Below are 24565 nucleotides of genomic sequence, written 5' to 3'. Positions count from 1 at the left end.
GTTTTGCTGCTTGATTTGATGTTTGTGTTACTTTTGCTTTGTCACAGAAGTAGTTCTTAAATATTTGTGTTTTGGAGTGTCCCTGTTTTTTAAAATTGATAAACAGGATCAATACCATATATTTCTCTTTTTCAGGGTCTGAATGTAATCTTTAATGTAGCACTGGCTCTCCTAAAGGTAAGTCATTTTGTGTAACTTGACAAAAATTACTCACAACTTTACTAGCCTATTTGACCACATATGTTTGTCTTGTCATTTGTTGCTCCTTGATAGCCTCCCTGCCAATTTATAAAAGCTTCCTGCCTTGTGACTAGGAGGTAGTTTTTATTCACCATAGCTAGGTGGCTGTTAGAAGCCTGCCCATACAGTTCATAGATGTTTTATATCAGGCAGTTTATTCCAGTACAGGGATTTGAATCAGAAGCTAGTTCTCGTATTATAGGAAACTTCAGTGTGAGCAACAATTATTTTATAAAACTATTTCTTGGCATGAAAGGATCATGAAGGCAAACAGGTATATGAAGAATTCTGTATCGGAGAGGAGCTATAGTAATGTGGCCTTTCCCCCTACAAAAGAAGCTGCTGGCCTGACTGAAAGTGATAAGATGCCCCTTGCAACTCTTGGAAGTCTCTTAGAAGACAAGCATTGCTGTTCATACTGGGAGGTTGAAAGGAAGTAGGAGCAATTGTAGAGCGAAGTGAGATCTCCGTTGCTATGTCCTTGGTTGTTGGCCTTGGCTGGCTCTTTTTGGGAACAAGCACTATATTATATACATTTCCCTCCCTGGGTGACTATAGTGATCAGCACGGCTGTTCTGTTTGTTATGGGGATGAGAGCTGTTGCATCTAGCTGGGCACTAGATAGAATGAAATGCTATATTGAATGAAGCAGATGTATGGAATAAGTGTATCAGTGTCCTGCTTGCAGTTCACTCTCCAGTGCCTTTTGAAGTGGTAGTCAGCACAAGGAGTGCCACGTGCCATGACGAAGGTGCTTTGAGAAAATGAAAATTTGTTTCGCTGTGAATGTCTGTTTCAAGATCCTTATAGTGGATATTCCTGATAGGGGTGACATTTCCTACTGGAAGTTCAGGCAGGGTACTTCACAAGGAGAGGAGTCATCCCTCCCACCAGACTAACTGGCAGGGCAGACAATTATTCAACCCATAAATGATCCTTGAAAAGAGACCACCTGAAAAATAACTTAAAACATCATTTCAGGAAACTAGCAAGGAAGGGTGTGTGCCTGTGTGTGTGTGTGTGCCTGTGTGTGTGTGTGTGTGTGTGTGTGTGTGTGTGTAGGGAGCCACAGACAGAACAAGAATAGCAGGCTCCCCCTGCCCTCACTTTAGCAGACAAAAAGCTCAGTTTACAGGTAACTCTCTAAATTGGGGAAAGGAAGCCCTAACCTTGTGTGAAGTGGTGGTGTAACCCACAACCCTCCCCCCAAGTTGTCAGTGGAGGAAGGAAAGGTGGGCAGAATGTCCTCCCTTCGGGGTCTTCAAACATAAATTCGCAGCAAGACAAATGTCCCTTTATGCCAAACCATTATGGGGGACATTCTTTTAAAAAGAAAAGTAATAATAATAAATTTTATTAAGGCTTTCCATAATGCAATGCAATAAAAATAAACAAATAAAAACAGAAAAAAGAGGAAGAAGAATGTTAAGGTCATCTTGAATCCCAAATACTGTCTTCTGTGGCATTGGCTGCCCCTTCCAGTCTGGTGTCATTCAAATCATTTATAAAGGTGTTGAACAACAATGGGCCCGGGACAGAACTCTGTGGCACCCCACTTGTCACTTTTCCCCAGGATAACACGGAACTGTTAGTGAGCACTCTTTGGTTCGGTCAGTCAACCAGCTACAAATTCACCTAAGTTACTTCGTTCAGTCCACATTTTATCAGTTTCTCCACAAGAATATCATGGGGGACTTTGTCAAAAGCCTTACTGAAATCAAGATACACTACATCCACAGCATTTCCCTGATCTACTAAACTTGTGATTTGTCTGGCATGACTTGTTTTTGAGAAACCCATTCTGAGTCTTGGTTGTCACAGCATTGTTTCCTAAGTGCACAGACTGTTTAATTATCTGTTCTAGAGACTTCTCTGGGATCAATGTCAAGCTCACCGGTTGGTGGTTACCTGGGCCTTCTCTCCCCCCTCCCCTTTTGAATATGGAGGCAACATATGCCTGTCTCCAATCCACAGGGACCTTATCTGTTCTCCAAGAATTATCAAAGATTACAGACAAAGACACTGAGATTTCATCTGTACCTTTAGTACCCTTAGGTGTAGTTCACCAGGCCCTGGAGATTTGAATTCATTTAAAGTAGCTAGGTGTTCCCTTACTGCATCTTTTCCTATCTTGGGCTGCAGCTCCTTCCTTGTGTCACAAGATTGGGCATTGCTTTCCTGTTGGGTGACGACAGGCAGAGTAAGTGTCGAGCAGTTCTGTCTTCTCTCTGTTACCCAATAGCATTTGTCCATCTTCTCCATGCAAGGAACTTAACACTTGCTTGTTCTTTCTCTTGTTTCAACATAGCCGAAGAAACCTTTCAAAATTGCTTTTAACCTCTCTTGCAAGAGTTCATTCTGACTGGAAGCCCTTGAACTTACTGTCACATGATGTTTGGACCTTAGGTCTTCTCTGCTGCCTGAGAGCAGTTCTCAAGTATTAAAATGAAGACTTGAGTGATTCTGATGTTTGGTTATAAATGACAATGCAGCATGATGTCACAACAAAACAAAAAGTTTTAAAGAGGTATTTATCATACCAGTTAAGGATTACACATAGTAAGTATGCCTAAAAAGTTTGCCTAAAAAGCCCGTGACACACCTGCTCATGACACACACACATTGGGAGATGCTGATGTAGAGAATACTGACCTTAATGAACCAAGGCTGTGTTCCTAACTGATGAAGTGAGCTCTTGGTTACTAAAGACTGTGCCACCAAATAAGTTTTTAAGGCACCACAAATCATTTAAATGATTATAAGTTAGTAAACTACAGTTTCCAAATTCAAATAATGAAATTGGCCCAAGTGTCAGTTGATTGCAGCCATGAGGCATAGAAACACACCCTGTGTTCTTTAATAGGAAAAGGCTATTTCATTCTAGAAGAAAATAATTTGCTTCACTGCAGTCCCTTTATGATAGTATATGTAAACCAGGCATCCCCAAACTGCAGCCCTCCAGATGATTTGGCCTACGATTACCATGATCCCTAGCTAACAGGACCAGTGGTCGGGGAAGATGGGAATTGTAGTCCAAAACATCTGGAGGGCCAAAGTTTGGGGATGCCTGATGTAAACCTTTCCTGAGATCTAGTTTTATATTTTAAGCTCAGCCATTCACCCAGGAACTCTGTAATTTGAGGAGGCTGTTTTAGAAATCAGAGCACAAGTGTGATTCATGTACAGAGTCTTCCCACCACCATCTCAAATCCGAGATTGTTATAGCTATATAGCAGATTGGCGGGGGAGGCATTTGGAAAGTGGTAAATGGAATGGGGAGTTTTCCTCACTTAACATCATGCAGCCCACCATCCCTGATCTCTGATCTCCTCCCCCCTCCAGCAGACTTACTATAAATTGTTATGGGCTTGAAGAAGATGGTTCATTCTTCTTCTCAATACGCAAAGTTTCCTCTTCTTGCTCCCCCCTCCCCCTCTCTAATTGCCTCCTAGTTTGTGGAGTGTAAGTTTGCAATTTTACCATTCTTTCTAATAGTGAACTTGGGTGGTTGAGTTCAGTTTGGAGTCAAAATAGGATGTTAGCACAGGGTGGTGATGGCCCAAGGGTGGGCATTCTCATGTCTGCATCATTGAGCCTTACCAACTGAAACTCATCCAACACAACAGGTCTAGACTGTGCTCTAGACACCCCTTGAGATTCATCTGCTGTAACAGCGGAGGCAAGGTCCCGATGGATGCAAGCAATTTTATCCTCAATATGCTTTGCAAACAAGTAACAGTGAGTTGCTGTTAATTTTGCCACCTCCTTCGGGCCAGACTGTAATGGACCCCACATTTCCCGGAAAAGCTCTACTGGACGGCACAATGATAATGCAATGGAAGAAGCCAAGTAGTCCTTCTTTTCAGCCTTCACTGCCACTAGGTAGACTTGATGATGAGCCCTCACGTGTTCGATTGCATTCAACCAGATTTTCCCTCCACGTGTGTTCTAGTATACCAAGGAGCCAAACGGGCTCCACAAAGTGAAAGAGGGTGCGATTGTGTCACTGGTCTGAGCCATTCGGTTGTTCCAGAGGGTCAGCCAGAGTTTCGACAGGAGCATCAGTCCTATCGGGTGGGAAATCCCCCAGAGCTGCCTGGAAGCCCATTGACTCCATCAGTCTCTGAGGGCAGACCATCCTAATAGGTTTCCTGCCTCTTTGGAGGGGGAAAGGTGCTGAAAGCCTAAACATCATCAGGAAGTGATCTGACCATGATAAGGGACTGATGCCAATATCCCTCAGATCACCCTCTTCCTGCCCAGTTGAGAAAATAAGGTCCAGAGTGTGGCTTGCCACGTGTGTTGGGCCATTGACATGTTCATCATGGCAGTTAGGAAGTCCTGAACCACCCCAGAGCCGGTCACCTCAGTATGGATGTTGAAGCCCCCCCAGAACCAACAGTCTGGGAGTCTCCAACACTGCCACTGCTCAACACCAGGAACACACACTCTAATTCCCACCCAACTGGACTGGACGGGGGGGGGGGAGAGAGAGAGAGAATATCTCTATAGACCACAGCAACTCTCCCTACCCCACCCTCAAGTCTTGCCTGATGCTGCACTGAGTACCGAGGTGGGCACATCTGGGTGAGACCGACTCTACCCTGCTCACCCACTCAGGTCTCAGTGATGCAGGCCAGATTGGCCTCCTCATCTGTAATCAGGTCATGGATGAGAGGGTCCTTATTCACAGTATTTTTAACAATGTGATTTAATGGTTGCAGCCTGGCCTGGATCCTTAGGGTGAAGGGTGGGTTATTATTTTAAGTTTCAGGGTCAGCAAGAAGTAGAATGGCATCTTAATCACATAGGGCAAGTTTATGTTCAGAGTCTTTACATTTTAATCCTTTAAGTCTGGGGGTTTGCTGAACAGTAAGCTAGGGGAGAGAACAGGCCTGCCTGCAGCCTTGATATAAGTAGAATTGTTGTGATTTTATCCTATTAGTAATGACATGAAGCTTAGGAATGGAATCAAGAATTATATGGTCAAGTTAGACAGAACTATAATGAGAAATTCATTTACAATAATCAGCAAATTCACAACACTGTTTTCTGAAGGGTTGTTGCATGTAGGTGTATATGGTCTCTGATCTTGTGCTATACCCACACTGCTTTTTGTAATCAGTCTTTGATAAGATAATTTCTGCTCCATTCCAGAAAATCACCAGTCTTCATCTATGTTTGTCTTCGGCGATATGCTGGATTTAATATACTTTAACTAAATAATTTTTCCTTGTTGATAAACCTTTGTTTTAGATGTTCTTCTTTAGTCGTGTGATGGTGGTGTATCTCCCCCCCCCCCAAAAAAAATTGGGGCAGGGTTGGTTGGAGGGGTAGTTTTTTTAAATTAAAAAGTCCACTCACCACCCAGAATATACGTAAAACCAGTTTCATATGCAGAATCCAGCATTCCCCTTATTGAGGTGAATTCTTGGTAAATTATGGTACACATGGTCATGGTAACTGTGTCTGTCTGTATGTCTGGGTCATGGCTAATATAAGCAAATCAAGCAGAATCTTTGTCTAGGAGACAGAGACATCTGATTTTATCCCAGCCACATTGAAATCTGTGACATGACAATATGGGCATGTAATATGTGGCTCATTATCTACAGGCCGTAGGCTCTTTAATGAGAAATATAGATGTTGTTAAAAACAAGGTGACTACAAATATAATGTCTTTATAGACAACAGATTACCGTATCTACAATGAAGAAAAGAAAATGAAGTCTAAATAATCAGGCACTTTAAATTTGTTAGATTAGATTTACATCTGAATGTTTAGCAATTTCAAAAAAAAAAATCAGTATTGTGAAACGTGTGTTAAATGTCCCGTATGCTAATAATATTTGCATATATCTCCAATGAAACTATCCTTTGAAGTTTGCTGCATCACATTTTCCAATCAGTATTGCTCCTTTTACCCAGTATGCTTATTTTATGTTTTTAGAGCAGTTCTCCATTTCCCCACATACAGCTGCTCTGAAGCTTTTCCACCATGGAAGCTGTAACTTAGTGCTGTACAGAGAATAGGAATACAGTCTACCATTTCAGATGATCATGCATCAGTAGCGCCCAGCTGTTTTGTTCTTCCATTGGTCTTGCATTCGTACAGCAATCTGGGTGGGACTGATGGGTCTCCCCTCCCTTCCTCTCCCTCTGCTTTAGTATGCCTAGGCAGGATCACATCTTTATTTGAAAGCAGATATTTATTGAGGCCAGTATTTTGTGTGGCTATCAGCCTGACTTCTTCCTAGCAAGAGACACTGAGACTACAATGTGTCTGCAGGCTTGGGTAGCTGTCAGACTAATGTAGACGGAAGGTGGATTGGGAGGGGAGCTCATCTGTCCAAGAGCTCACTATTGGCTTCTTATTACAGCATTCTCCTCTGAGACACCCTCTGCATGCTCATTCACCTACCTCCGCCTCTCCCTTCCCCCTCCTTTTCTACCCCTTCATTACTGATTCACAGCGAGAGGCAGCAGCAGCAGCTTAGACACGCTTGTCACGAATCTAGGATTGCAATGAGCTCATCCTTTTTCTCTTTGCAGCTTTACAACTGGCCTGAGCTTTTTGCTCTTGCTGCTGCTCCTGTCTGCTCCTACACACATTCAGAGGCAGGCTGGGCCATCGCAGCCTTTTTCTGCATCATTCTCTGCCATTTCGCCTGTTTTCAGACATTTTTAGATCCATCTCTTTAAGTTTTTATTTTTGGTCTTTTTTGAATTACCAGCTTCTTCTGTGCTTTTTAGCAAATATGTTTTCTGTTTTTTGAGCCTGTACCTGAAAGTCCCTGGTGTAGACAGTAAATGTATTGGTCTTTCAGAGACCTAAAGCTGGCTCCGATAATAACCACCGTGTGAAATTGTGGCTTAAGGGAACAGTGCTTCTCACTCTGGATACTTGCTGTTTTTTGCTGATGGAAGAAGGGGTGCCTTGCCCAACCCCAGCTCCCAAGCTTGCACCACCCATCAGAAAGTCCCAGGATATACATGATGAAAGAAGCAAGCTTGTGAATGAGTATGCCTGTCGAGTGTTGGAACTTCTGGGAATGGGGCATCGCCTGTTTGTTCCCCGGCTTCTTGCGGTGAGATTCTGGTTTTCTAGAAATAGACGCATAGCAAATCTGCCATTCTTATCACTCAGCTGTCTCAAAGGATCCATTTCATGGGTGGTTGCATGAGGGTAACCCTAATTTATGCAGTGCATTTAGGACATAATGATTCTTGGTTGTCTTCTGTATAGGCTTAGATTACCTTCTGAGTAATTGCCTCCTCTCTACTTGCCAATGGTGTCATAGTTGAATCTGATTTTCCAGTGGATTTCCTAGCGTCCTCAAATGTTTAAGACTTGATGATATTATTATTATTATTATTATTATTATTATTATTATTATTACTACTACTACTACTACTACCATTATTATTAAACATCATTACAGTAAATTCATTGTACTAGCCATTGGCCTTTGCAATTTGCAGATGTTAGCAGCATCATTATTAGCATCAACACGATCTATTCTGCCATATTATGAAGGTGCAAACTATCTTTTCTACATTCTTGGTAAGCAGTAATAGTGCAAATCGAATGTTTGTGTCATTGATTATGAGAATAGGGCTGGTAGGAAGTGATAAGTTGAATTTTTGATCTGAAATTATTAAAAAGTGTTCTCTTAACAATTAGAACAAATTAACTATGTCCATGTACAACCTTCAGAACTGCAAATGACAGGCAAATCGTACAGGTTTGATTGATCCAAACTTATCCCTAAAATTATTTTAGTTCATCTAGATATTAATTAACAGGTATCTAGTCCATCAGTTTACTTTATACACTGCCCAAACGACATTAAATCATCTTCACACTATATTAAAAAATAAAGCCAAAACAAAACCCATAAGCTCTCTGTTTCTGACTCTCAGTATTTACAGTGTATATCCAGGACTTGATGGTGTTGCAATTTTTCATTGTCTGGTTTATAATCCATCAGATTCCTAAGACTTTCATTGGTTTCAGAATTTCATTATTTCATGCAATAATTTCTGTTACTCTGATATTGTTGCTAAATAGAAGAGCAACTCTGTTGCTTTGTCTGTCCTGAAAATATTTAAGAATCTGTTTTGCCACAAGTATTGTCAGTATGATGTATACCAGGTTGAAAAAGAACACACATTACTAGCTACAACTTAGTCTTCTACAAAAAAATAATAGTGTATATGAATTCAGCAGATCAGATACCATCACCTGTGGGTGGAACCTGGAATGTTTTGTTTACCTCAACAGCTTCCCTCAACGAACTTTGTCAACATTTAAAATGTGAGATTTGATGTTGTATTTCTTGGTGCGATTCAACAACCTTGTAAATCTAGGGGAAGAACCTCAATAATCTTCATAAGAATGTAAGACCAGACTATCATCCAGAGGCTTGTCTAGGCTAATGTTCAGTTTCCAATAGCGGCCACCAGGAGCCTCTAGAAGCTCACAAGCAGGGCCTTCTACAGTTGGTCCACAGTATCTCCCATTCAGGTCTAGTATTTGAGGGATGCTGCCTCTGGACATGGTGATTCCATTGAGCTATTATAATGAAGAGCTGCAGAAAGATGAGGAAAAGATTGTCCCATATTTTTTTTAAAGCCGCTTAAGCTAGCAGCCATCATACCATCTATGTTCTATTTTCTTACCTGAGACATCAATAATTTTCATTGGATTACAACCTTTAGGCACCATCCATAATTTTGTAAACATCTGTCATATTCCACCTTGTGCACGTTCTAATCACCAACCTCTCTATTTTCTCCTCATAGGGAAGGTACCCTAACATCATTTTAGTTTCCTTTTTCTGGAGTTTTCCCCATTCTGTGATGCCTTTTGGAAATGGGGCAACCAGAGCTGGACACAGTATTCTAAATGCAGTCATGCCATGGGTGCATGTTATCTTGTTCTCTTTTAGTCCTTTTCCTAATAGTTCCTCTCCTCTGGTCCTATCTCCCTTTCACTCCTCTGTGTTGATGCTTTTAGTCAGCTTTCCACTATTACCATCTTTCTGAATTATTTAACCATTATTTTAGAGCCCATTAAAGCAATTGTGAATCTAGGGTTTTTGTCCCAGTCTGTATCGCTTTGCACTTGCTTATGTTGTTCTGTCATTTTGGTGTCCATTGCACAGTCCTTGAATAACATTGATTCCACTACAGTGGGGAGGAATTGCTGGCTTATTGCTGCTACCCACCCACCCCATTTAGTGAGTTCCAGTGTCTCCTGTACTCATCCTATAACTACTAAATTTCTGTGAAAGGTAATAGTTAAAGATCCTCCCCTTATCAACCATATAATTCTATCAATAGATTTCTTAACATTCTCAAAAATATATATATAAAAAATAGATTGCATAAAAGATTCTGTGGTGGCTCACTTGTGACTTCCTTGATCAACTGAAAAAAACAACCCTGTAAACTTGAAGCAATACAGTCAGATATACATGAAATCTGCTATCTAAGTATCACATAACCAGTATTTTACATGCTCCAAAGTTTATGTTTTTCACATAGAAATTATGAAGTATCATGCCAGACACTTCTAGGACTTTTAAATGAGATTTTGCCCCCCCACCACCACTACCAGCCAGTTCCAGGGATCCCTGTAAATGTTCAGTCTGGCAGTCCAGTCATTTAATTTAGGTTTTCTACATGGGGTGAGGAGGAGTAATTTCTCCTCCCCCACCCCAATTCTTTCGCCATACACTTCCTACTAAGAGAGCCACAAAGTTGTTGTTGTGCACAAAAAGATATCCTAAATATTGTAGGTTTTTACCACTATCCCTGCAGCCTGGTATTGTTGCTTTTAAAATACATACCAGAGATTTTCTAGTGTTCCTGATACGTGGAAAAGAGAGAAGGGGAAAGAACATTCAAATATTACACACTTCAGGCTAATTTTGCTGGTGCTCAAAATAATTTCATGAATGTATTAACTGATATAGGCCCATTCTCTCTAAGATTCACATACATTATTATTAACAACTCTATTTAAGGAAAAAAGCCAGAAAATTTTGGACATTGCAATTACAACCTGCCTACACATCATGCTAAACCACAGGTTGGCATTATGTGACCAAACCCTGAAGAGTCTGAGTATCATGTGATTCCTACTTTTTCTTCCTTTTTAAACAACAACAACTACAACAACAACAACCGTAGTTTGCTATTTAATCTGAACCAAGCAAACTATGATTGATTGAGAAATGGGAACCAAAGGTAAGAATCACAAGGCTGGGGAGAGAATGTGCAAGTCTGAGGCAACAGGAGTTATCCCATTGAATTTAATGCCTAATCACAGGCAAGGCAAAATTTAGTTGGTTATGTGTCCTTTTTTTTTGAGAGCTGCTTTCTGAGCTGAAATAGAGCAGCTAAAGTATCACTACTGTTTATGTGTACAGGTACAAAGTTGCCTTTCTTTGTAATCAGAGCTGCAGTCTGCAGATTTAAGAAGGCAGTTTAGAAAGAAAGAAATCATGATTCATCATGGAAAACAAATTAGACACCTCTCTTCCATTACCCTATCTGTAATTCTCTTGCCAAATTTATTTAGCAGCACACATTCAGGAGGTTTGGGGATATTGGGGCTTGTTCCTTCTGTTCATAAAGCAACTGGGCAAGACAAGATTACCACTGTAACCCCAGCAGTGACAAATGGTTCTATCAGAGGACTCCTCTTCCCTTCCCTCATTGCTGTTTGAGATACAGTGGATTGCATTTCTGTTTCAGTGCGTACTGTCTCAAAATGTGCATATTGCTCATGGCTTCCTAAATGTTGTACTTTCTGATCTGGAAATACTTTCTGATTATCCTAGATTAATTGAAATTTGCTCTGGATACTCAGCGACATTAAAAGCTTTTTCAAATTTTGAGGCTGAGCTTTGTCTTAAATTAAGTCTTCTCAAAGTTAAGAGCCTGTATGTTGTTTTTAGCAGAACTAATACTTTAATATTGAGAGAATGTTGTTGATTATAGCTGGTGTGTGTTTCTTGGCATATGTATTTTTATTTATTTATTTACAAGTATTTTTCAAATTTCTATATTGACACTCACATCACTCTGTTTGCAATATCTGAAAAATAGGGATATTGTGTTTACAAAAAAATAGAGATTTGTGTTTACATCAATGCAATAGGCCATTAAATGTATTCAATAGATGATGAGTCCAGCCCTTAACAGAGCCAGTGTGTCTGTCTTCTGTGCTTACACCACTTCTCCAATGTGTTTCCTTACAGACCTCCAAGGAGGATCTTCTGCAAGCTGATTTTGAAGGAGCTTTGAAGTTCTTTAGGGTACAGCTGCCCAAGAGGTACAGAGCTGAAGAGAACGCTAGAAGGCTTATGGAACAGGCTTGCAATGTAAAGGTAAGGGCTATCATTTTGTCTGTAAATAAGGTAAAATTAGCCCCTAGCAGTGGAATTAGCAGTTGGATCAAAAACCCATGGCAGAGCTTCGAATCCCTGCGATGGAGTGAGCTTCCGTTGCTCGGTCCCAGCTCCTGCCAACCTAGCAGTTTGAAAGCACGTCAAAGTGCAAGTAGATAAATAGGTACTGCTCCGGCAGGAAGGTAAACGGCGTTTCCGTGTGTTGCTCTGGTTCGCCAGAAGCGGCTTTGTCATGCTGGCCACATGACCTGAAAGCTGTACGCTGGCTCCCTCGGCCAATAATGCGAGATGAGTGCGCAACCCCAGAGTCGGTCACGACTGGACCTAATGGTCAGGGGTCCCTTTACCTTTACCCAAGATGGAGGTGTTGATGTTTGGTGGTTCAGCAGATCTCAGAGTAGGAAGGCAACCTATTCTGTATGAGGTTGCAGTCCCCCTTCTTTCAAAAGTTCAGGAACTCTTCTGGATCTGGTGCTATTTCTGTTAATACTTTCCCCCATTAGATCTTTTCAACGTGTCACAATGCCATTTGGTGTCAAATACAATTATTAGCAGGGGGGAATTGCTTGAGACAAAATGGCACTCCTGGGAGACTGTCATGTTATTGAGGATAAAGGAAAAGATGACTCCTCAGTGGAAGCAAAGTTGATGTTAGGACAGTTAGTGCTTGAGGATACATTTTATAACTATTTAATTCTAGTATGTGCTAATCTGGTTTTCTTACATTTGAATTGCTGAAAGTAGTGACTAAATGAGCAGAGGAGGTGACTACATTTTCAGTACTGATTAAATTATTTTACCAGGTTTACTTAGGAATGTTGTCAGTGTTCCTGTTGAAAAGTGGGACTTTATATTCAATATTTTTTTTGTAATATGTTAATCTTATCTGACTTTCCCCCATTTTTGCCTTTACCACCTCAGTTTTGCATGCAATTTCTTCAGAAAAATACTAATGCTATGTTGCTTTAGCTATTCCTTGGCAAGCCTGTTGCTTAGCAACTGCCAAAAATAACAAAGGGGGCCATATCTAGCCATTTTCCTGGAGCAGCTTCTCATTTCTTCCTATTTCTTTTGCCACCACAGTTAAACATTCACTTCATTCTTCACATGGAGGTAAAACTCTGAAGCTGTGCACTTGTATTTGACATGTGCTTTGTTCTCTCTCCACCACATGCAACTCCCCATTTGTGCATGGGTTGCGTTGTGGGTCATTGCACATGTCAGCAGTCATGCATAAGCCTCTTCCACACCCACCCCACCCCCTTCCGGGGCCAAATATGGCACACGTGTCTGTGGTTGTGCACCAATCAGACACACGCAAAATGGATACCGCCTGTATTATTATTCTCATAAATCAAATACTCGTGACCAGACACTCTGGGTTGCATTTCAGTTTGCCAGGTAGAATGATTCATCCTCTCCTCCCTCTGCATGCTATTCTGAGGTTCTCCCAACCTCCCCAGAACCAGTTTTGGGGGTACATGAGGGAGAGGGGGGAAAGTCCCATAGCATAAATGGAAGTCCTTGTACGGGGCTTCTGCTGACTGGGCTCCTTGAGTGAATCCTGCCCACAGTCACACAATAGCATACTTTCAACCTGTTCCCCAAGTACTTTGGCTGCTTCAGTTTCACACTGATCTGGTTTGCATATCTCAGTAAGCCATAGTCTAAAGCAAAGTATGGCTTAATGTGAATGAGCAACATTACATGCATGCTGCTCAAATTGTGCCTGACCTGCTGTACCATTTGGTGAGGTGAAAGGAAACAAACCACAGCTCTGACTTATCATTATAGTCATACCTCAGGTTGAGTACGCTGCGGGTTGCGTACTTTTGGGTTGCGTACTCGGCAGACCCGGAAGTGTTTACTTCTGGGTTCCGCCATGCGCGCATGCGCAGAAGTGTCCTGTGCACTTCGCGCATGCGCAGAAGCGCTCTATCAGCGCTTCGGCGTGCGCTAAGGCGTCGCTCGGGTTAAATACTTTTCGGGGTGCAAACGGCACCCCAGAACAGATTGGGTACTTAACCCGAGGTACCACTGTCCATATGAACCAGTCTTTGTGGTTTCCTTCTTTCCAGCCTCTTGGTGTTTGCCTTCTAGGAAGGAGGCAGATCTCTCTATTGCAACTCAGGGCTAGGAGCCACCAGGCAAGATACCTGCTTCTACTAGCCCAGTGGCATTTCTGGCTTCCCCCACCCTCTCTGTGTCTTAAATGGGGAATTAACCATGTTGGTGTGTAAAGGAGAGGTTTGGAAAAGAGGATCCTTGCAATTTTTACTTTGGTGGACTAAAACTCCCATTGCATCTCATGGCTTAAATACAGAGCTTGCGGAATAAAGTGTGTGTGTGTTTGTGTGTTTCTGTTTAAACAAGAGCCTGGAAAAGGCAATCTTCACTGTACCAGTGTCCCCAATTCTGCTGCACAGTTGATCTTGTGTGTTGATGTTAATGTTATGTGTTGCTACAAACTCTTAAACGGCTTTTCTTTGTTTCTGTACAAGCAAAAATGTTTTGTGGCATGTTAAGGAGTAACAAATTGTATAATGGGTAAGCATTGGTGAGATGCATACAGCATGGAGGGGCAAATGCATCATTAACATTGGCTGTTGTCAAGAGCAGTTCACAACAAGCCTAAAAACACCTACCGTACTTTAGCTTTGGTTTCTATCTTAATTTCTAACAAGAGATATAGTTGCTCATTTGTTGGACTTGTGTTCTTTATTTGAATGACATTCTCTCAGGGACTGCAGTCAATACTTAAAAAGTGTCATACTTAATGACATCATTGGGACTCCCCTGCAACATCACTGGGGGCTGCCCCCAGGGTCTCAGTTTGGGGCAGTGTTCATGACCTGGCAATCCTACCTCAGACCAAACTTTTCCTGAACAAATAGGCTTTTTTTTTAAAGTAAGGCAAGCAGTTTGAGAAAATGATTTTAGAGATAAATAATGCTATAGTTACTCATAAGTAATAAATTTAAAATGGAGAGAAACACATATGACTATGGCTATTCTAAATTGTTACCCTAATGAAGTCAACACGTTATCCATTTTTACCCTCTGTTCAGATTTTGAGTCTCTTCACAGTCATCTCTTGGCTTCTGCAGCTAAAGTGCTCTCTGACCAGTGTTTCAGTGTTTCAACTTCAGATCCAGCTCTACAAGTTTCAAACCCCACAGCCCTTATCCTTTTCAATTCTGCAACTATCTACCCTATTTTTCAACTTGGGTTATACACTATATTTTCACTCACCAACCTTTTAGCCAGTTGAAAGGAGAGTAGATTTCTCGCTAAGTTTCCATTTCCCTTTAATTGTCTGGTTGGTACAGAACAGGATTCTGCACTAGCTGGACCAGCAGGGCCCTCTTCTCTAGTTTTACCTCAACACAAAATGCCTTGTTAACAGCGAGTTAAAATCTTACAGTCTAGTGTAGAGTGTGTGCATATGTGTGCATGAAAATTTATAAGTAGTGTTTCAGTTTAGAACCATAAATGCGATCTAGAATAAAGGGTGTAAAACCACTTCCGTCATTACTTCTGCTGTAGCATCATTGTGAAATGTTAAAGCAGTAGCCGTTGGATTAGTCACTGTGGTCTCAGTAAACTATTCTGCAGAAATGGTTTGAAATTTCTTAAAGGATCTCTGCAGATGGGAATGTCTGCACCTGGAATCAAATGTGGCTTTCCTGGAAAATAGACAGACTATTTACAAAGAATAAGTCCTCTATTTCCAGTTTGTTAAAATGTTGCACGAGAGAATTTCAGAGACTACCTTCCAAGTATGCTTGGAGGTTTCTCCTTCCCTTCCCTGCCAAGCAACTCATTAAGAGTAGAGGGAAGCAGAGAGTGGAGTGACTCCTGTCTCCTGATCTGTCTCCTAGGAAGCCAGTGTAGCAAGCTAAAAGAAAGGAGCTAGTGGATGCATTTTTGTTAATTAAGTATAGTAGAGGAAATCAATGTTGTGGCTATTGTCATTTCTTAAGAATAGAAAGGGACATACTATGATGCTTGAAAAGTGGTTTACAAAAAGAAGACAAATTTTAAATGAAAATATACAATAATTTAAACCATACAAGAAGTTAAAATACTAAAAACAGATTAAAATTCACACCACAAGAATGCTTTTAGCAAGCGTTGAAAAGAATACAGTACAGTGAATACATCTGCTAGATATCCATAGGCAGGCAGTTCCAAAATGTAGGTGCTGCCACATTAAAAGGATAGGGTGGAATATACAAACATCTGACTCCCAATATTTTTGCCGTCAAATGATTAACTTAAAAGATACCTGAATACTATTGACATGTTTTTAAGGGTTGCTTTTTTGGGTGGAGATCTTGCATTCTTCACCTCCTCCTTCGATCCCGCTGCAGAATTTGAAGAAAGGAGTGTATATAGTTGTAATGGATGTGATGGATGTTGTAATTTCATCCCTTCCTGGAAGGGAACATGGGATCAACAGCAGTCTTTGTCCACCCGCCTTGTGCCACACACATTATCATACTCCCAAGCTGAGTCATTGTGATGGTGAAACTACAAAGGCAGGCAGCTTTCACTTCTAGCAAGCATTTTCTACCAGGAAGTTGAAGCAAAGATGAAGGGAGAAATGCTTCCCTGGACCTAGTACTGTAGCATGCTTAGGAAAACAGAGTGCAAGTTTTAGAAGCTCAGGTAGGAATTAGGTTCACTGGAATCCAAAAAGAATTGTTTGTTTACTGCTTAGATATGAACTACTACCCTGGGAAAACAAGTAAGATTAACCTAGCTTCAGTATCACAGAACTACATTATTACAAGTTTCAAACAGGATGCATAGGTTTCTCATTGCACTTCGTGGGTTAAACGTGACCAGTAGCTCTTAAGGATTTCTTAAGAGGATTTCTTTGCATTTTGCCTGCCTTAAGCCTATTACCGGTCAAATTCTGTGCTGTTTCCTAGCAATAGCAAGTGGTTTTTACTCCTCCTTTATTAAAACAGAAATGTTTTTTATCCACCATGTTACAGCTTTGTCCCAGCTTCCCTGTGTAATAGCAAACAACACCTGTTGCTCTTGAGAGGGACCCCTGAGGAAAACAGGATGAAAAGACAAGCAGTTTTCTTTGGTTTTATTCGGCAGGGGGGGAAATCATGTGACAAAATTGCAACAGTTTGGATCAGGAAATACCATATGACTTTTGTGGTGACCAAAATATACTCTCATTCGTGATAAATGTCAGATATATATCTGTCCTTAAAGTTGGAAGAAAATGCTATAGAACAGGGCAAAACATGCAGTAAATAAGTCAGGAATGGGTCCTTTGATCTTTTCTCCTTTCTGTTCTTAATGTAAGAATATTGCTTTTTGGTTAACAGCTTCTTGTTATTTGGAGGGTAGGCATGGAGTTTTACATGATTTTGCATGTCTTGGCAAAACTATAGTTGAACATTCTCAAATGTTTCAGATTTTGGTGCATTTTTTCCTTTTTTATAAACACTGGTCTGAAATTACAAAGTACAAAGACACTGTCTGCGAGGAAGATTTTCTTTCTGTGCTCTTCTGTTTCTGTGCTCTACTGTTTTGATGAACAAAGGCATACATTTTTTTGTGAATGAAGGCCATGTAGATGAGATTTTATCCTTTTGAGGTATGATCTTACTCTCTGACTAACAGTGAAAACTTGTCGCTGTGATCTTACAGGTATATAAGATTGTTTCAATGCAGCAATATAAAAGGCTGATGAGGCCCTGTATTTCTGTTTTATGTCAGAATAATTTATGTCAGACCCGACACCAGACCAAACCTGCCAAAGAAAAAACACCATTTCCTCAGGTATCTGATAAGAGATTCTGAAAAATCCCAAGAGTGGCAGAATACTGTTCACTCCTTCTGTGGGAATCTGTGGGATAAGCATAAAGCAAGTCGTCTTGTGAAATCTGTCCTCCTCCACTAAAAAGAATCTTTTTACTGTGGTGAAATATTCCATTTAAAGAACAAGAAGTTGTGGGGAAACACAAGAGAGAACTCTGTTATGAACTGAAGTTTTTTGATTTAACCCTGCTTCTTTTGGATTTTAATTACTGGGAAAAAAGACTTTCCTTAGCGAATGACTGTTTTATTATCTGAGCATATGAACAGGTGTTACAACTATGCATTTCCTGCAAAGATAAGGAAGATTCCCAGAGGAACGCAACATACAGGAGCTTGGGCTGCCTGCTGTGTTTCTTTGCTTTTTTGTTCCTTCTCTGACACTCCACCCACTTAGTCTCTTCAAGTGGGTGTGGACAATCGACACACAGCTGAGCTAATTCTTTGTCGTTGGATACTGAACCTGTTGCTGGCACTGCTAACAGAGTGTGCTGACAAAATGATGGAAGAAATTTCTATTGTGGTGGCCTACGACTCCCATGTTTTTAGCAAGCTATATGATGAAGACTTTATGGCCAGCCTGGTTGCAGTCAGCAAACCCAAATATGTGGTAGGTGTCTAGATTGTGAAATACTGTTCTATTTTTTTTCTTCAGTACCATTTTTTCTTCAATGTCTGTAGCAGGGAAATGATTCTACTTGCTCTTTCTCCTTTAGACCTCATCTTCTTTACAAGGTTCTTGAATAGTACTGTGCTAAAAACCTCTCACACTGTCAAATGTATATTTTTGTCGAACACCCATGGATTCTTATCACACTGCTCATGCCTGGTGTTGTTACACTAAAAGAGATTCTGCTGATGCCTCAAGGCAGCCTATAGCTGGTCTGGCCTTGCTTAACCTGTAGGACTAGTGAACTTAATTTGCACAAGAAAGGTTCTTCTTCAACTTAATTTTATTTATGTTTATGTAAGAGAGATGGAGGGATGCGGGTGGCGCTGTGGTCTAAACCACAGAGCCTAGGACTTGCCGATCAGAAGGTTGGTGGTTCGAATCCCCACGATGGGGTGAGCTCCCGTTGCTCGGTCCCAGCTCCTGCTAACCTAGCAGTTCAAAAGCACGTCAAAGTGCAAGTAGATAAATAGGTACCGCTCTGGCAAGAAGGTAAACAACGTTTCCGTGCGCTGCTCTGGTTCACCAGAAGCGACTTAGTCATGCTGGCCATATGACCTGGAAGCTGTCTGCGAACAAACACTGGCTCTCTTGGCCAGTAAAGCGAGATGAGCGCCACAACCCCAGAGTCGTCCACGACTGGACTTAGCAGTCAGGGGTCCCTTTACCTTTTAAAGAGATGGAAGTGAACGCGTGTTATATAGTTTGTTTTATTTGGCAATGGGAACTGAGGGGTTAAGCTTCATGGAAAAAGTGGGTTTTGGGAAGAATTTTTTTGCATATGTGATGCTTAAGTTCCATGGAAGTGGCTATTGTGCTGCTTATGCAAGAACTGAGTGGATTTATTATTGGGAATGTTAATTCTCATTCTATCTATCTGCAAAAGTACATTCTTTAAGAAGTTTAAATGGTGTAATCTGCAGTTGAGGTACATTCCATTGAGGAAGCAGACAAACTTAACATTGAAATTTTTATCCATATCCAAAATTCTATGCCTGCTCAAGCGGTGTTTTGCCCCCTTGAATTATATTAGAATTGGATAATAATAGGAAGGAAAGTCTTATTAACAGAGAGGATTACAATTTTGTGATTATAATAATCATAGTGATAATAATATGCAATTAATCAAGATAATCTAGGGAATTGCAATCGTGGGGGAAATACTAGCTTTATTAGACAAAAAGAAGCAAGAATACAATCTGACATTTTCATTATGCAGTTGTGATTTTTTTATTGTGTTTTGGAGAGAATGTGTACATCCATGCAGGTTTACTTCATCAAAAGTAGATGTAGCTATAATAGCATTTATATGGTGTTGAAATTCTAGACATATACTATTGCAGTAACCTTTACAGTCTTCTCTGTAAAAGAGCAGTGCTTTGAAAACGGCAGGGGCAGAGCAGAGGGAAAGAGGCTTATCTAAAACCATCTACTAAGTTTATAGCTGAGGTGAGAGTTGAATTGGGGATTTCCATGACCACATTATAAATTTTAGCATGATGCCAGATAGAAATCATTTTCTATCACTGTGATGTAAGATGACATGCCCTTATATTCCCTCTTCTGTTAAAAACTGGAGAAAATGTCACCTCCCACCAAAATAGGAGGTGACTTTAAATACTAGGGAGACTTTAAACACGGTACTACTTTTTTCATGAATGCAAAGGAAAGTGTAATGGATGTGAGGTGGTTGCTCACGAGTATTGACGCTAGAATCCAGCCTGTCTTTTACAGGTTTTATTGTGCCAACTATGTACAGTGCAGAGCTAACTAAAACATGTCCATCTCAGTCACTCCCAGAATCTGGGAGTGCCCCCTTCTTGTTGTGACCCCAACAAAGGAACTTGGGCACCCCTAAGTGCCTCCTACCATCTTTGCATTTGGCCCCCCGACGCAGCTCTCTCTTTCAGAATCCTCTCCTCTGAGAGGATCTTGCTTGCATCCCTGACCCATCTCTCCTCCTGGCTAACCTCCCCCCCCCTTCCACCTCATTGGACGACTCGCTGCTGCCTCGGCTGGATGATGTACTGCTGGAGAGGAGGGGCCGGGACTCCCTGTAACCCGATCTGGCACCCCCCTCCTCCTGCGAAGCCTCTGAGTGTCCCCTGACATCCATCCCCTCCCCAAAAACCCCCTCCTCCCCTGAGGTGCGTTGTCCACAAGGTGATGGTGGGAAGCCTCTGAAGGACGCCTCCTCCTCGTCTGTGGTGCCAAACACTTGTGCCCAGTCCTTGGAGATGGTGGGTGACGCAGGAAAGCCCACAAAGGATTCTTCATCTGAGTCCGTGTCCTCAAACACCGCTTGCCACTCTCTGCCTCCTGCGTCCCCTGAAGAGTGTTCCCACTCCCCATTGCTCTCTGCTTCCCTTTCAGAATGGAACCCCCAGAACTCCTCTTCGCTATCTGTGGGTGCAAAAACCTCTCCTCTACCCACATTCTGGGCGGCTTAGCCTGTGTGGGAACAGAGCATGGAAATCCTCTATGAGGTAATCCTCAGTGAGACTATCTGCCGGCACCCAAGTATTGTCTGATTCAGGGGGCCCCTCCCAAGCAACCAGGTACTCCAACCGTGGGGTTGTCGTGTAACTGTTTGAGAATGCAGGCCTTCAAAGCCTCCCCGGCACATATAATGTCCCCTTGTGAAAAAGCATGCCCCTTTTTCCTCGAACCCTTACCTTCCCAGAGCTCCATCAGCTTGTTTTGTGCGAAATCATCTTCCCTGGTGAGTCTGGCCAGTTCAGCTTCCCCCACCTCTCCTCTGAGGTGGATCTGGGGCTCCTTGCTTGCATCCCTGACCCCTCTCTCCTCCTGGCTAACCTCCCCCCCTTCCACCTCATTGGACGACTCACTTCTGCCTCGGCTGGATGATGTACAGCTGGAGAGGAAGGGCCGGGACTCCCTGTAACCCGATCTGGCACCCCCCTCCTTCCGCGAAGCCTCTGAGCGTCCCCTGACAGAAAGCAAGATTTCAATGCTTAGCTGTTTTGCTTAGTGGTACCTCGACTTACGAATGACTCGACAACCGAATTTTTTGACTTACGAATGGGGCAAATGGCCGCAAGCTTATGAATTTCTCGACATCCGAATGGAAACCGCGGCGGTTTTAGATAGGGTTTTTTCAACTTACGAATTTTTAGATGGGGTTGCTTCGACTTACGAATTTTTCCATTTCCAATGCATTCCTATGGAAAATCGCGTTTCCAATGACGCTTTTCGACTTAACGAATTTTTTGACCTACGAAGGTGCCTTCGGAATGGATTAAATTCGTAAGTCGAGGCACCACTGTATTCTCAATTTGCAGGGTTTTGTTATGTGGTTAAAAGTTTTAAATTGTCTAATTTCTCTGCTTCCTCACAAACCTTGTAGCATCATACCTGGTGTTCCAGTTCTCATGGCCAAACGACATGTGAGGTTAAACGCACTTTTGCACCTAATGTGCAGGTGTTTTAAATTGCATCAGCTGTGGGGATTGATATTAATAGAATCAGTGCAGGCATGGAGGGAGAATATTAAGTTTCCTAATCAAAACCCCTCTTTTGAAGCCCGTATTGTTTGTGGGCAAATTCCCCACTGGTGCCTCATGAAAAAGTCCTTGATAGAAAGTTATAGAGAAAGTCAACAGTGGAGTCAGAGACGGCTATCCAATCTGAATAGTACTTTGCAAACAACCATTTATAATTTCTAAGAATTGTTTAGCCTCTTCATTATTTTATTATTCTTCAGAAATACATTTATTTTAAAGGGATGCCCAATCTATATAAAATGTTTCTTCAGTGAGAAACCTCAACTCCGTTTGTTTATTTAATACTTCTGGATGTGTATCAACTAAAATTTCCATTTCTTTTTCACTTACATTTTCAAGATGGATGTGTATATTCCAGCACTCTTAACATTTACTACTATGGCCTGGTTTGCACAGTGTGGTAAATCAGATTATGATTTATCAGGACAGTGTGAACATGTGGGCTCCTGGAGGGGAGCTTCCAGCTGCTTTGCCCCTCCCTAGTCTTTTCTTAAGTCTTTGCCATGTGTGTTGTTCGAACTTGTGCTTGTGCTTAAAATCTCTCCTGACTAGTCATGCGCTTTAGCCAAGAACAAACATACAAGTGCAGTCCCAGGTTTGTCTTATGGTGCCTTGCCAGTGTGCCTCAATCTTACAAAGTTGCAGTGCTTTTTTCTGGGGGGATGGAGGGGGACGCATACCCCTAAACATTTTGTGAATCTAAGTTTTGGCTCATTGAGGGGCAGTATTTCAATATGAGTAGGAAAATGAGAGTACACCTAAACATATTTTCATCCAAAGTTGATCCTGTAAGCACCTTCAGTGCCAGTAGCACATTCTTGATTTATGCCAGAATCCTCTGCACGTCTACTCAGAAGTAAGACCCATTGAGTTCAATGGAGTTTAATCTCAGGCAAATGGGTATAGGATTATAACCTTATTCCCCCAAAAGCCTTAAAAGTTTTCCTCAAAAAACCAGCCATGCCATATTCTTCAATTTCTCCAGAGGCACCTCTTAATTTCACATTGCAACTCCTCACCATAGAATTCAGTTCTTGTTCTGTTTGCCTTCTTTGTCTTTTTGTATATGCTTCTTTATAGGTACCTTTTGTAATGACACCTTATGCTGTCCCCTCTCCATTTTCTTTCTCTGTTTGTTCTATGATTTTTTTTGTAGATTTTTAATCTCTCTTTGCTTTCTAATCTATAGACTCTCTTGATCCCCCTTAGATAAAGATTTTATATCCTCAGCTTTTGATAAAATGACTCTCCCTCTCCTTTTCTTGTCAAACTTCTTAGTCCCATTTTAAAGTAATAATGGAGTATCAACATTCTTAGGGAAATCTTTAAAAAATAAATAAACCTAAGAGGGCAGCCCTATCCCCCGCCCAACAGCTCAATGAGGACTGAATATGCTCTAGAGCAGGCATCCCCAAACTGCGGCCCTCCAGATGTTTTTGCCTACAACTCCCATAATCCGTAGCTAAGAGGACCAGTGGTCAGGGATGATGGGAATTGTAGTACAAAACATCTGGAGGGCTGAAGTTTGGGGATGCCTGCTCTAGAGCCAAGAAATGTTGAGTGTCTGTTGGAAAAGAAGCACTGGAATGTGTGTGCACTGGTGGAGCAGGGGCGGGGCTAGCGCACGTTCTGCAGGCGTGGCACGCCTCCCGTAGGGGCATGGTGTGCGTTCTGGGGGCATGGTGCATGTTCTTGGGGCGTGGTGTGCGTTCTGGGGGCGTGGTGCCCTCAGGATCGCGCTGCCCGGGGCGGAGCGCCCCCATTGCCTCTCCCTTCCTACGCCCCTGTTTTTGTGTGTGTAGTACAGTGGTACCTCTACTTACGAATTTAATGGGTTCCGAACGCACATTCGTAAGTCGAAACGATTTGTAAGTCGAATCCCATAGGAATGCATTGGGAGGAAAAAATTGTAAGTCAAAGCAACCCTATCTAAAAATTCGTAAGTAGAAAAAATCCTATCTAAACCTCATCCAAGATGGCGCGCGGAGCTCCATTCGTAAGTAGAAACATTCGTAAGTAGAGTTATTTGTAAGTAGAGGTACCACTGTATAATAGTCTCCTGGAGGAAGACATGACTGACTGGTAACCATGAGCAGACCACTTTTATTAAATTTTGCACCTTTATTGTGCAATCTTTTTTTTTTGCAGGTCCTACATGTAAGCCCTAGTGTGTAGCAATAGCCATTATTACCAAGACATTTGGTTCAGCTAGACTCTGCATGTATCCTGGAACAGTGTGTGTGTTTTAACTTGCTCGGTTGAAAGAGTAGAGGGCCACTGCAAAATAACAGAGAAGGCAAGTTTGATTTCAGCAGAATACTTACAGCAGCAAGCGTCACATGGTGCAACTCAGGAAACTACTTCTTTTTGCTCTCCTGTTCTTGGGACAGGTACCAGTAGCTATCAGTGTCTTGCTTCTCCCTACTATCATTTCTTGCTGCCTTTCAACCTTCCCATTATGCAAAGCCTACTTGTCTGTATTCAGACTCTTTCCCTGGTGCATTTAGGCTTCCACTGCAATTCAACTGGTTCCTAGCACCCACTTGAACTTCATACAGGGCAGACTCTCCACTTCTGACTCTCTAATGGAGCTAAACGTGGAATTGGAGCTTGGACACCTAGGCTAGTGATATATGTACACTCATTTCTATGTTATGGTAAACACATTCAGATGTCATGAGCCGAAACAAGCCACAGTGAGCCATGGATTTTGAACACAGCCTCCCTTCTCCTCTCACAGGGCTGGAAGAAGAACTTCAGAAGCATTGGCTTTCAATTTTGGTTAACCACTGTGTGGCATGTTATCTAGACTCAGAGGGGTGGTTAATATTAACTTATATTTGTTTCAGCAAGTGAGCTTCAGCAAA

The 24565-nt window shown here is 41.8% G+C and overlaps 1 protein-coding gene and 1 pseudogene across 3 annotated transcripts in view; one reads left to right on the top strand and one right to left on the bottom strand.

Moving 5' to 3' along the window:
* RABGAP1L (RAB GTPase activating protein 1 like) overlaps positions 1–24565 on the top strand; it is a 132838-nt gene that overhangs the window by 83178 nt on the left and 25095 nt on the right. For all 3 annotated transcript variants that reach the window (XM_035123633.3, XM_035123631.3, XM_035123632.3), the window contains 2 exons: positions 136–177; positions 11511–11639. In XM_035123633.3, coding sequence (XP_034979524.3) covers positions 136–177; positions 11511–11639 — 171 coding nt within the window. The remainder of the gene's footprint in view (positions 1–135; positions 178–11510; positions 11640–24565) is intronic.
* Positions 3753–5698, bottom strand: LOC148684963 (uncharacterized; annotated as a pseudogene).

The sequence above is a fragment of the Zootoca vivipara genome, chromosome 7, assembly GCF_965207765.1.
Source record: "Zootoca vivipara chromosome 7, rZooViv2.hap1.1, whole genome shotgun sequence".
Lineage (NCBI taxonomy): Eukaryota > Metazoa > Chordata > Lepidosauria > Squamata > Lacertidae > Zootoca > Zootoca vivipara.
This window is presented reverse-complemented; position numbering and strand designations above follow the sequence as displayed.